Source organism: Acinonyx jubatus, chromosome B2, assembly GCF_027475565.1.
Source record: "Acinonyx jubatus isolate Ajub_Pintada_27869175 chromosome B2, VMU_Ajub_asm_v1.0, whole genome shotgun sequence".
Classification (NCBI taxonomy): Eukaryota; Metazoa; Chordata; class Mammalia; order Carnivora; family Felidae; genus Acinonyx; species Acinonyx jubatus.
Window position 1 is genome coordinate 45,475,469 of NC_069385.1, and position 13,657 is coordinate 45,489,125.

General features: G+C 45.6%; 1 protein-coding gene across 1 annotated transcript in view; it reads right to left on the reverse strand.

Moving 5' to 3' along the window:
- Positions 1–9,863: 9,863 nt before the first annotated feature.
- DCBLD1 (discoidin, CUB and LCCL domain containing 1) overlaps positions 9,864–13,657 on the reverse strand; it is a 65,031-nt gene continuing 61,237 nt past the window's right edge. Inside the window, exon 15 of the mRNA XM_027056363.2 lies at positions 9,864–11,882. Coding sequence (XP_026912164.2) covers positions 11,392–11,882 — 491 coding nt within the window. The 3' untranslated portion in view covers positions 9,864–11,391. The remainder of the gene's footprint in view (positions 11,883–13,657) is intronic.

Sequence of the window (13,657 nt, forward strand, 5' to 3'; positions counted from 1 at the left end):
AAAAGAATTCAAATTGAAAAAAATAATCCACATGTAAAACGTAAGGATACGGAACATTTGAAAGTGATATGATCAAGAAGATAACACTGGGCATATATTCCAGAGACCAGTTTAGATAATTATTCATATCAGAGAAAATAGGCTTCAAGGGAACAAAAAGCATTATCAGTGATAGAGAAATCTACTTAAATTCTTAAAGAATCAACTCTCAGTACAAAGTTAAAATAATTCCAACTTGTATATACAAATTTAAAAATGCCTCAAAATATGTAAAACAAAAATTAACGACCACTAGAAAATTCTAAAAAGCCATCACAGCAGTGGGAGGTTGCAACAAAACTTCCAAAGAATTCAGGAAGGAAGGAAGATTTGAACAGCAAAAGTAACAAGATTGTTTTAAAGTTCAAGTTATGACACTATGTGATTGTAAAAGACTTCTGGTTTATAAGTAGGGAGATGGATGAATGGAACAGTAAGAAAGAAAATTAGATCCAGGAAGTGTAAACTACATAGACACAAACTTGGGACTCTATGCCTTGGAACGGTAAAGGCTGCAATTTGTCAAAGTGCCAGCAGGGGGCAGCAGATTCCAAATGTGATATTCTGCCTATTAGAGCTGGAAGGCTTTATGAAGATTGCCAAATAAAATACTCTTGGGAGGATGAATAAAGTGAGAACTAGAGAAGTTATATTATTTGTGCAGGGTTATATAGCTAGTAAGGGTCAGAGCCAAACCCCTCTCTTGATTCTAATTTAATAGGCCACGTTGAAAGGGAGAAAGGGAAATACAGGTAAAATTGTTGGCTTTTCAGTCTTTCTCCCCCAATAATTATTTCTTCTTTTTAAAAAATGTTTGTTTTTGAGAGAGAACATGAGCAGGAGAGGGGAAGACAGTGAGAGAGGAGACAAAGGATCCAAAGCAGGCTGTGTGCAGACAGCAGAGAGCTGGATGTGGGGTTTGAACTCATGGAGATCATGACCTGAGCCAAAGTCAGATGCTTAACTGACTGAGCCACCCAGGGGCCCCTATTTCTATTTTTTAAAAATGGTGCAAGGTTTGATGGAGCCTAGGATTGATTCAGTTTTGATTTTTAAGAGTGACGGTTGAACTGGATTTGAATTTCACTAGAAATAGCTTTTCTGCAGTTGAGTGGCTGTTAGAATGCAGGAAATCCTCACATTACACAGCAGAGCCACAGACCCTTCAGACTCCAGCATTTCCTCCCCCGCTCTTTGCTCTTCTGCACAGGGTTCCCACCATCTCTAGGGAGCAAGGTGGCAACAGGGTATTTGTGACAATTTGTGTCATTCTCACCATTGTTAAGGGCATTTTTACATCTGCCTAGGGCTGTAACAAATGAGTTGTCTGCTTCTGAAAGCAGAAAAATAGAACTAAAAAAAAAAATCAAAAATGAATTTTCCAGGGAAAAAGACAAACAGGTGAACTGCTGGCTAAACTAATAAACTGAAAAAAGAGTAAAGGCAAATGCACAAAATAGGAAGGGAGAAATCACCATAACAAAAGCAGAAACTGAAAAGATAATAAAAAACTATTTTGTTCAATTCTACATGAACAAATTTGAAAATTTTTCTAAGATAGTGTGATTTATCATTCTCCAAAACCGAAGTTTTAAAATCTAAACATTTCCGTGGAAAAAATTGTCAGTGGTTGCCTCCCCTCAGTACCACAAATGTATGGTTTCATGGGGCAATGCTACCAAATGTTTGAAGAGCAGATAATTTCAGTGCCTAGCAAGAGAAGAACCTAAAAGAAGAAAATGAAATTGTTTTTGTCAAGCTAATAAAACCCGATAAAGCTTGATACAAAGAAAATGAGAAGACCCATCTCTCAAAAGAACATTCATGTAAAAATCCTAAATAAAATGTTACCGATGTGAATTCAGCATAGACACACATGCCATAACTATATAGGACATCCAATGATAAAATTAATCATATGGCTGCATCTAGAAAGGGATTCTAGGCAAGAAAATCATTTGCTTCCAATTCCATAGATGCCGAAAAGTCATTGACAAAAATCCAACACGAATTCTTGGTGAGGAAAAAAAGGAATGAATGGATGCATTTTTAATATACACCTCAACATCTATTACTACCCCTAAGCCAGCATCATACCGAGTAGGGAGATACTAGAAGCATTAAATATCGTGGTAGGGGAGGTATTGCCAATGGAACTAAGTGTACATGTCATGTTGTAAAGGAGGCTGCAATAACCCTATTGGCGGATGTGATCACATTCCCAAAAAAACAAAGAGCATCAGCTAAATACTACTGGAAACAAGGAAATTTAGTAAAGGAGAATATAAGCAGAAATCATGGGACACCTGCGTGGCTCAGTCGGTTGAGCATCTGACTCTTGATTTCAGCTCAGGTCATGATCCCAGGGTCATGGGATGGAGCCCTGTGTCGGGCTTTGTGCTGAGCATGGAGTCTGCTTGAGATTCTCTCTTTCTCTCTCTCTCTCTCTCTCTGCCCCTCTCCCCTGCTCGCACTATGAAAAAAAAATTTTTTAATGTTAAGAAATATCAGAGGATGAAAAATTTAATAATTTAAGTTATTTTTAATAAAAAAATACCCATATATATACAATAGCTAATACCAACATGGTGCCTACTATGGGTCAGGCACTGTTTTCAGGGTTTTACATGTATGAACCAGTGTAATCTTCACAACTCCATGGGGGTATATTCTATTACTATCTCCATTTAGAAATAAGGATATGGAGTCAGAGACAGGTAAAATAATGCTTTCTTGGTCACATAACTACAGCAGAATTTGAACGCAGGCAGTCCAGTTCCAGAATTCATACTTTTCCCCTCTAAAGCCATATTGGTCCTCAATCTATAAAAGGAGGGGCGTGCTACCATTCACGATGGTAACAACAACAAAAATCACCTGAACATAATTTAAACAAAAAGTGTGCAGTACTTACATGAGAACCATTTAAAATGCCCCGAAGGGATGCAAAAGATGGACAAATGGACAAGATTACTACGTTTTGGACATATAATCAGCGTATAACCGTGTGTGACCAACGATTACATCAGATGAAGAATGAATGAAGCTGAGACACATGGAAATTCTAAGTCAAAGAGATCATTCTGGGAAGAAAGGGGACAGGTAATGAAATGGGCTTGGGATGTTAAGGGAGAATGCTTTACACTTGAGAGAGATTTGAACAAGTTTATAGGCCAAGAGGAAGTCATCGGTTGAGAGGGAGAAGATGAAGACAAGGGAAAGGGGGATAGATAACTGGAGCAAAGTCTGAGGTGAGGGAGAAGGCAATGGGGATTAGGTCACCGGTGAAGGTTTTGAATGCCTTTCCCGTGGACACGGAGGGGAGAAGAAAAGGACTGGATTGGACGCAGTTTTCTGTGGGAAGAGGGATGGAGAGGCAGTTATAGGATCAGATTTTAATGGCCACTAGGTGAAGGAGCGTGGCGAGGCTTCAGTAAGGGGAAGGTGCGGAGAGTGGTGCTGCTTTGGAACAGTTGTTGAGGGGGATGGGAAAAGAAGCGGATCAAAGACCAGTTGGATAAGGCTGAGGAAACTAGGAGTTGGTAAGAGTGCGAATCTTTTCCTGCTGCTGTGGACATGTGGGGATGGTATGTCGAGGGGTCCTGAAGGATTGGGGTTTCTGGGAAGACAACAGAGTGAAAATGCTAAGACAGAACAGTTCAAGTGATGGATGGAAAGGAAATGCAACTTAAAAAGTTTAACAACCAGGGGCGCCTGGGTGGCTCAGTCAGTTGAGCGTCTGACTTTGGCTCAGGTCACAATCTCAAGTTTGTGAGTTCGAGCCCCTCATCGGGCTGGGCTCTCTGCTGTCAGCACAGAGCCCACTTTGGATCCTCTGTCTCCCTTTCTCTCTGCCCCTCCCCTACTTATGCTCTCTCTCTCTCTCTCTCTCACAAAAATAAATATTAAAAAAAAGTTTAACAACCAGAGGCAAATGATATCTGGGCATCCAATATCTTCATGAGGTCCATGAATAAGTAGGAGGAAAGGTGAGGAATCTGAAGAATAGGAGGTTTGGGGCAGACAGAATTAGTAAGAGTTCAGATCCGACAACAAGAGTGTGGACATGTGTGGAGGTAGTTTCAATGGAGTGGAGGTTACTAGAGGAGACGTCAGAAAACCATGCAAGTGACCATGCTGGACACTGACCTCTCAGTGTGACTACAGGGAAGGAGCGGGGAAGACCGTGAGCGAGGCAAAAGTCCTCAGTGAATGGGGCACCTGGTTTGGAAGATATTAGATGCCACAGTGGGGGAGGGGGGAGGGAAGAAGGTGGAAGAGCTGGGGGGCATGGGTGTCACAAAGGGAGAGGATTTTGCACGCCGGAGAGAGAGGGTGAATGGATGGGAAGTGGGTGTGGGAGGAAGGCATGTAATGCCCCCTGGCCACAGCGAGTGCAGCCAACTGTTGAGGAGACAAGGTGACCTCCGCTTGAAAAGGACTCTAAGGGAAATGGTGTCAGAGGGCATTTAGGCTTCAAATTGGGTGGGGAGAAAGGAGTTAATAGGTATTGATCACCTGCTGTACGCAAAAGACCGACATAAATTAGTCTTCCCGGCAGGCCTTGTGTCATCATTTCTACTTTGGGATTAAGAAGTGGGTTCAGAAATCACAAATGTTAAGAGATGAACTGGGGCCTACTAAAAATTTTAAGTTTGATCATTTCTAGCTTCTGGTCGGGGAGGTGCCAAACCAGGAGTGCTTAGGAGCGCTCCACCAAAGAAACCAGGGGAAAGACCGAGAGGACGTGTGGGAGCAAAGAAAGGACATTATTTCATTGGCTGGAGCTTAAATCTTGGCTGCTCGTCACCGGTTGTCCTTAGCATTTGATTTTGAAACCTTGGGACACTTACAGGTTTAGACTTTGGTTTGCATACGTAGGCCACCATAGCATTACAGCCACCTCAGTAATGGGCTTCTTGTTCAACTGACTGAGCACCAAAAATGCGCTTGAAATCATGTGGTTAAAAAGATTAAATCCCAGGTTAGACCTGAGTTCTAAATCCTGTACTGTTTGAAATAAACATGGTATTCCCTACCTGTTGGGGAGGCATCCTTCCAAGCAAGATGAGATGAAAACCTGTCTGTAAGTTCCTAGGGATGTTAGAGAAAAGAAAACCAAAATTATCTAGAAGGCCCAGCTAATTTTTAAAAATAAGGGGACGCTGCCTTGGATGGCTGGGTTGGTTAAGCGGCCAACTCTTGATTTCCACACAGGTCATGATCTCACAGTGCCTGAGTTCAAGCCCCACACTGGGCTCTGAGCTGACAGTGCAGAGCCTGCTGGGGATTCTCTCTCTCTCTCTCTCTCTCTCTCTCTCTCTCTTTCTGCCCCTCCCCCACTCATGCTTTTTCTCTCTCTCTCAAAATAAATAAACCTGGAAGGAAGAAAGGAAGGAAGGAAGGAAGGGAGGGAGGAAGGAAGAAAGGAAGGAAGGAAGGGAAAAAAAGGAAAAGGAGAAAAGGAAAAGAAAGAAGGGAATTACTCAAGAAACTTTAAAACAGAGTGACAAACACTGGAGTGGAGGCTCTGGACATCCCCGGATGGTGGGAGGTTTTTGGTCAGTCAGGTGCTATTTAACCTCCTTGAAGGGATAGCAGACAAGATTTGGGGTTAGGCATGACAGGAGTTGGAACAGTGAAAGGGTGAACCTAAAAAAATCTGCCCGATAAAACAGACAACAAAGGATGAATGGCCCTGGAGGACAAGGAAGTCTACTCTGAGAGACTAAAACCCAGGGCCTGTGCCTCACACAGGTTTGGGTCTAAGTTTTCGGCACAGTCTAGGAACCACCAACCCAAAAGTTAAACTAAAAACTGGTGCAGGGTTGATATTCCTGGTGTTAGTGTTGGCAGATTTAGCAAATAAGAATACAGGACACGTGGGGCACCTGGGTGGTTCAGTCGGTTAAGCGTCCGACTTTGGCTCAGGTTATAAGCTCATGGTTCCTGGGTTTGAGCCCCGCATAGGGGGCTGGAGCCTGGAGCCTGCTTTGGATTCTGTGTCTCCTCTCTCTGCCCCTCCCCTGCCCGCACTCTCTCTTTCTCAAAAATAAACGTTAAAAAATTTTTTTTTAAATACAGGACATGAATAATTTTTAGTATAAATATGCCCCAAATATTACACAGAACATACACTAAAAAATTGTTGTTTCTCTGAAATTCAAATTTAACTGGATATCCTGTATTTTATCTGGCAACCCCACCCGGTGTACCTGCCAGAGATGCAAAACCACCCAGCCAGGACAGTATCATGAGGTTTTTCACAAGGAGGAAAAAGCCCTGTTACGGGAAGGGTTACAAGAAGAAACGTGAAACCAAAGACAGAAACCATCATGAACGAGAGTCGGTAGGAACAACAGGACAGAGCCTCAAGAATTCTGCTCATTCGTTCATTGAGCAAATATTTATCGAGCACTGTTCTAGGTGCTGGGGACATGCAGGGAACAAAACAAAACTCCCGTCCCTCACGGAATGTCACCTGGTGCAGGAGACTGAGAATAAACACAAATGCGCACTGTGTTAGACAGCGATAAATGTTCGGAAGAAAAGTAAAGCAGGAAGGGAGATAGGAACTGTGCGGGGGAGAACTCTAGTTTTTACACCGGTGGGGGGGAAGAGGACCCCATGAAGATTATGTCTGAGTGCAGACTAGCAGGAAATGAGTGCATGCAGATATCTGGGGGAAGAGCTTTCCAGAAAGAGAGAGCAGCACATGCAAAGGTTTCAGGACTGGTGTGTCCCTGGTATGTTCCAGTGACAGCTAAGAGGCCTGTGTGGCTGGAGTGGGGCGAACAAAGAAGTAGGAGATAAGGTCTGACGGGTGGCAACATGATGGGGGGGGGGTGCACGTCACAGACGTGTCCTGTCCAATACAGCAGCCGGTAGCCATATGCGGCTATTTACATTCAAATAAACTGAAGTTCAAGGAAACCAAAAATGTCTTCCTCACTCAGTCCAGCCACATTCAAGTGCTCGATGACCATGTGTAGTTAACGAGAACCATGCTGAGCGACTCAGAGAATGTTTCCGTCATTACCAAAGTTCTACTGCACGGCACTGACCGAGCCTTATAAACATCGTACACTGGCTCTTACTCAGAGATGAAGGAAACAAGACAATCAGAAAGAGGATATGAAATTAGTATGTTTCAAATGATTAAACGAAGGAATCAAAGCCCAAGAAAATACCGCAACAGTGTTTAAAAAAAAAAAAGCATATTTGAAAAAGAATCAACATAGAAATTTTTTAAAAATTGAAATTAAAACCGCAATGGCTAAATGAAGCAGATTAGATAGCAGGAGAAGGAATTAGTAAACTGGAATATAACGTGGAATCTTACACAGTGTTTCATGTGGGCCACGCGATGCTTGAGAAGCTTCATTTAATCTTCACAGCAGGCATGGGCAGGTGGATAGTATTTTCTCCCCACATAACAAGCATGGAAACAGGTACCGAGAGACTATGGCTCCTTGTCCAGGCAATCCCAAGTCTGTGCACCCAACCACTATGCCATATTGTACCTCAGGAACTGACCCAGAACGCAGCACAGAAGATAAAGAGATGGAAAAGAAGAGGGGCTAAGAGACCTGGGGGGATGGGATGAGAAGGTCCAATTAATCCAATAGGAGTTCCAGGAGTGAGAAAAGAAAACAGCAGAGGCAAACAGGATAGCTGAGAATTTGTCATGGTTGAGAAAGACGAATCCTAGGATTCAAGACGCAGGAGTCCGAAGTAACGTGAATACAGATGGATTCACAGTTGAACACATAGTCGTTAAGACCGCAGAATACCAAGAAACAGAGCAGACATCTTTAAAGACGCTAGGGGAATTTATTTGTAGCACCGGGAGGCTGGGAAAGAGACCTGTAGAGTGGGAGAGGAGAGATCTGGGGCTGGCGGTGCGCACAGTAGTGTGGGTGCAGGGAGAGCGCTGGGTGAGGGTCTGGGCTGGGCTGTTTGGGGCGAAGACCACTAGCAGGATTGTATTCAATCCTAGTTTTCCATTAGCGCACTCCATTGTCCCAAGGTTGCAGCGAGCTTAGGTATGCTGTCTCGAGTACACGCTCTTTCAAGTAAGTACAGGGTGAATCCTGGGAACTGTTTGGTGCATGAATGAATGAAAGCGAGGCGTTTTGAGGAAAGTGAGGCCAATCTGGTGCCTACACTTGGGCTACTGAACTGATGTATTTATAGAAGGCCTTACAGCGATATCCTTACGAAAGGCTATTCATGGTGTCTATAGTTGTGTCTATAACTGTGATTGCATTTTCTAAGATTTGAGAGCAAGTGTAATAAACACAGAACAATCTCTCACGTTCTGTCTAGAGGTTTTCTAGGCTGATTATTAATATTAATGAAAGTTTCGATCGTAATAAAGCCCAGAGGAAAGTTTCAGCAGCTTCTGTGGTCTGTGTCGTCTTGTTTGTTGGAGATGTGTTGCAGCCACAACTGTACATGATAGAATGCAATCTTTGCCTCCCAATAGAATTTGATAACATAGAAGACACCAATTAGAATGATCTCATTCTCACCTTATCACATGTGCCAATGTTGCAAAACACTGAAAAAGAAAGGCATACTATTTTCCTCCTCTTATCCTCTACTTAAAGGTGGGCAGTGTAGGGTTTTTATCAGACCTTTCCACTCAACCCACCCGGTCTACACAGTGAGGCCACCCGGAGGAAGTGCTGTCCCCAAAGTCCCATTCTCTTTCTGTTGTGATTAGATCACGAGTACAGGGAATAAGTGTGAGGGAGGAAAATGTAAAGAATTCTATTCTTATGGACTAATATTTTAATGTTAGAAGGCTATATGCAGCCTGCTGAGAGCCTGGATTAGAAAAATGGCCTACATTTAGAACAAACACTTTGATAAATGTTGTCCCAATTAATTCTTACTTGTAAGTCTTCATTAACATTTGTTTTATATATGAGAGAGAGAGAGAGAGAGAGAGAGAGAGAGAGAGAGAGAGAGAGAATGAATCCCAAGCAGGCTCCACACTGTCGGTGCAGAGCCCGATGCAGGGCTCGAACTCATGAACCGTGAAATCATGACCTGAGCCGAAGTCAGACACGTAACTGACTGAGCCACCCAGGTGCCCCGCATTAATATTTTTACACACGGGGAAACTGAAGCCAAGGGTTATACGGAACAGACTGAATATACAAATGGGTAAATAAAAACTGAACTCTGATTCACAACCCACAGCAGTTAAGTGCAGAAAAGCAACCCATTTTATCCACAGTAACCAGCCCAGAAAGCCAGTCTTGCTGTTAAGTCAGACTTGTAGGAGGTCAGACCGCTATTTCTAGTTAACAATCCAGGAAGCCAAGCAATAATGCCTACATCAACCCCGGATCACTAAGATTTGATTAATAGCTGACAGCCTCCAAAATTTCTGTCCCCACTTCCAACTTAGGGCCAACCCGAGAAAGCCAAATATGCATCCCTAACCAATGATCTAGTTAATCCATCCAACAGCTTCCCTAGGTCATCAGGCTCCAATCACTTGAAGCCCTCCTTTCTTTTCCATGATAAAGCTTTGCACCCCCCTCTGCTGCCTTTCAGTCTCTCTCGGGCAAAAGGCAAGTGATGGTGGTCGACTCCCCTCCTATAGCAAGCTTGAACAGATTCTGCTGGTTTGGTCGGGCTTCACTTATTTCCAAAATAAGTCCGCTATCGTGGCAGATCAGGGTCTGGAACCGAGATCTACCTGACTCCAAACCCAGCCTCTTTCCACCGTACCACTTGCTCTTTTGTGGAGGCTGAGCCTCAAATGCCTTCAATAGCCTGGCAGGCAGGACACCAATAAGGGGCAGGGCTCTGTGATTTGGCATAGTTTATTTTTACACTTAGTATGCATATAAAACCATGTAAACTCCACAAAGTAAACGGTTTATCCCCTAAAATAACCGAAAAGTCTGCCGTGAACTTCCAGCACCCTCACTATTTTAATATTTATACTTTCACAGAGAGTCATAGTCATACAAATAGGATTATAATACGTTTTTTAGGTCAAGGATTTTTTTGGTCCACATTTTGTTAAGCACACACTTTCCTCTTTGGCAAAAGAGGTCAACTCCCCCCCTGCCCCAGGGAACCCAAAGCAAACAGACAAAAAGCACTGAACATGAGGTACAGCTGAGGTCCGGACTAATCTGGAATTAGAGACACACACTCAAGGGAAACACGGTTTCTTACAAAATCAGTTCACTTCCCAACCATCTCAGTAGAAAAGCTCGACGCGGATTTTGCCTTTGTCACTTTTGTAAGAACACACTTTAAATAACTTTGTGCTTCAGAGTACAATGTGCTATTTCTAAAGAAAGTCATGAAAAGTGTGGGCATCTGACCTCAGCCGTATTTTCAATCTGAGGTACAAAAGCATCTGTCACAGCAATTCAGACTACAATCGCTGTGCTGCCTTCGTTCAGTTTGCGGGGAGAGCAGTTTTGGTTGCTGGTAAATCTCAGCACTTGGCTTTGCAGAGTTTCAAGAGGTGGATTTGCACGTGAAAGCTGCACAGTATCTGCTAGGCCTGAGGTGAGGAAGAGGCAAAGTGGGACTTGGCCTTTGTCCCACGTGGGCAGGGAGGCCCCCTGGGGGCCACAGAGACCTCCTGCTCCCAGCGCCCCCTACTGGCCTCCACAAGTCCCATCTGAAGTGGAGTCTAAGGAACAGGCAGCTGCTGAGGTGGCTGTGTTGTGTTCCGTTTTAATCTACAATCCTAATTGCTAACCACCACCCTGGTGCGCTTCTCATGCTTCAAGTAATTTCATTCCTTCCGGAAGAATGTTAGCAATGCTTTTAGTTCTAGTTACCAAAGGAGAGGAGATGAGCCACAATAACAAGATTAAGTTTAAACAGACCTGCTGCTAACACAGTATCGGATAAAATATACTTAAAAAGTGAACATACTATTATATACGATTTCGCAACAGCTGCATTCTCCCACTTAACCACTGTGCATAACTAAAACTCTGATAAAGTGAACTTAAGTTACTTTAATTCATGTTAAATACAACTCTGTACAGATTGCACATTTTATACCAAAGCAGCTCAATATCACAGAGAAATGAAAATGCTATCTGGAAATTTTCATTTTTCTAGCCCAACAAAAACCAACAGACCCCTGCCCTAAGGGTCAGAACAACACCAGATGCACCACTTTGTAAACAGTAGGAGAGGTGGTCCCTCGGACTCCACCGCAGGATCCTATGAAATCACACACACACACACACACACACGCTCACACACACGCTCACACACGCGCACTTGAACATCTCCCCTCTTCCAGGGCCGCACACAGCCCGCCGCTCGGTACCGCAGCAGGTTGCTTTCACAGTGTGCTCACAAAAGAGCGGTCATGGCCGTGGGGCTGAGGGGTCGGAGGCAGTCTCTGGGGGCCACGTAGGCGGCGCTGGCGGCTGGCTTTGCCCGCGGCTCCTGGTAGTCGGGGTGGGTGCGGTCCGCGGCCTGGCCGCCGGCCGTGGGCCGATCGTAGCCCGGGCGTGCGGCTGCGAGCGCAGGGTGAGGCGGCCTCTGGTAGGGCGCGCCGCCGGAAGACAGCGAATGCGTGTGCGCCGGCCGGGGCCCCGGCACCCTGTAGCCGGAGAAGGTGTGCGCGCGCCCCGAGTGCCGCTCTATGATGGGCGTGGCGTACTCGGGCTCGGGGTTGGTCAAGGGCAGGGCGTACTCGTGGCGGCCGGCCAGCAGGGGGCGGTCGTAGTGGCCGCAGACTTCGGCGCTAGGCGGGGTCTCTTCCTCGGTGTCCATCGGACGGAAGGTGGAGCCCTTCCTCGCCACCGTCCCGGTGCCAATCATGAGCGGAGGCTGGTAATCTGCAATCAAAAGCGCAGGAGACACATCGTGTGTGTGTCACACGGATGCGAGGGCAAGCCGGTTGTTTGCAGAGGGAGGTGCTCTGCGGAACCAACTCAGCTGAGCGCCTAACCGGTAGCAGGCAGGATGAGAAAGCCCGAGAATGGGAAAGGCGTATATGGCACACACACGGACTTGTGCAACCATACTGCTGCTTTAGGAAGCCTCGGTGGGTCACTAGAACCCGGAGAAGACCGAGATTACGCTTCCCCACACCTAAGGAATGAGAGGGGAAATACCTCCTGGAGCTCTTAAACTGGCCCTTGAAATGCCAAATTTTGGAGGGGGGGGGGGGGTTGGTTGCTGTGAGAAAAGGCAACAGTGATTAAATAACCTGGAAAGAGGGGCGCCTGGGTGGCTCAGTGGGTGTAGCTTCACTCTTGATTTCTGCTCTGGTCATGATCTCATCTTTGGAGAGATAGAGCCCACCAGTGGGGTTCTGCGTGGACAGCCCTGGGCCTGCTTGTGATTCTCTCTCCCTCTCTCTGTCCCTCCCCAGTCCACCCCCCCCCCCCCCCAATAAACTTAAAAAAAAAAAAGTAAAGATTGAAAAATGAGAAACAAACAAAATCAAGCAGTCACACACTAGGGGTCTGGCAGCAGCCTTGGAAAGGTCACACTTTGGAGACAGGAATCAGAGAAAGTCATTACCAACGATGTCAGTCATGAGGCAAAAGGGGAACCAAGGCCCCTTCCCGGATGTTAAGCCCAGAAGCCTGGGATTCACAGTCCGGAAGCCACTTGGGAGAGGAAACATATGGAGCGTTCTTGGGGAGGGTTAGGAACAACAGGTTCAATTTTGGACACACTGAGGAACTGGTGACACTGACAGGCAGAGGTGTCCAGCAGGTGAGAATTACTTCTCGGGGACAGGGAGGGAAGTCTGGGCTTAGTAGACAAAAGTGCAAGGAAGGGCTCTCTATTGGGAGCTCTGGAGCAGGGTGGGTGCAGCTACTGAGGAGAGAGACTGTGGCTGAGTGAGGGCAAGAGCGAGACCCTAGGGGGGCCTTACACAGTCAAGGTGTTGGAGAAGGACCACACAGTGGGGAAGGAGGACATGCTGCACCAGAAGCTAAAGAAAAAAGAAAGGAAGAAAAGGATAGACATGGGGGCCTTTTCTCCCCTGTTTTGTCTGCAAGGCAGCACTAGACTGTCAGCAGGAAAGGAATTAAGAGGATGGATTTTGGGTGGAGAGATGCTCTTTGTTCTGCAGCAGCTCAAGCAACCTTTCCACTGGTAGCTTTCTGACTTTGATATATTCATGAACTTCTGGGTCAGTAGGCCTGGGGCATGGCCTGAAAGCCCACACTTCTAGCAAGTTCCCTGATGCTTCTGGTCCTCAGAATGCACTCTGGGTCACGAGAAGCTAAGCAGGGCGACCCAGAGTGTGGTCTGCAGATGCCTATGTATCTGAGAACCAAGACAGGTCTGCAAAAAGACAAGCACACAAATTGAGAGCAAGTGTTTAGCAACTCCCAGCAGCTTGAGAGAGTATACTTATGTCCGTTGAATCTAATAAAAGAATTAGAGCTTTGTATTTTGTATGTCTTTTTTAAAATGTCATTACTGGGGCGCCTGGGTGGCTCAGTCGGTTAAGCGTCCGACTTCAGCTCAGGTCACGATCTCGCGGTCCGTGAGTTCGAGCCCCACATCAGGCTCTGGGCTGATGGCTCAGAGCCTGGAGCCTGCTTCTGATTCTGTGTCTCCCTCTCTCTGCCCCTCCCCCATTCATGCT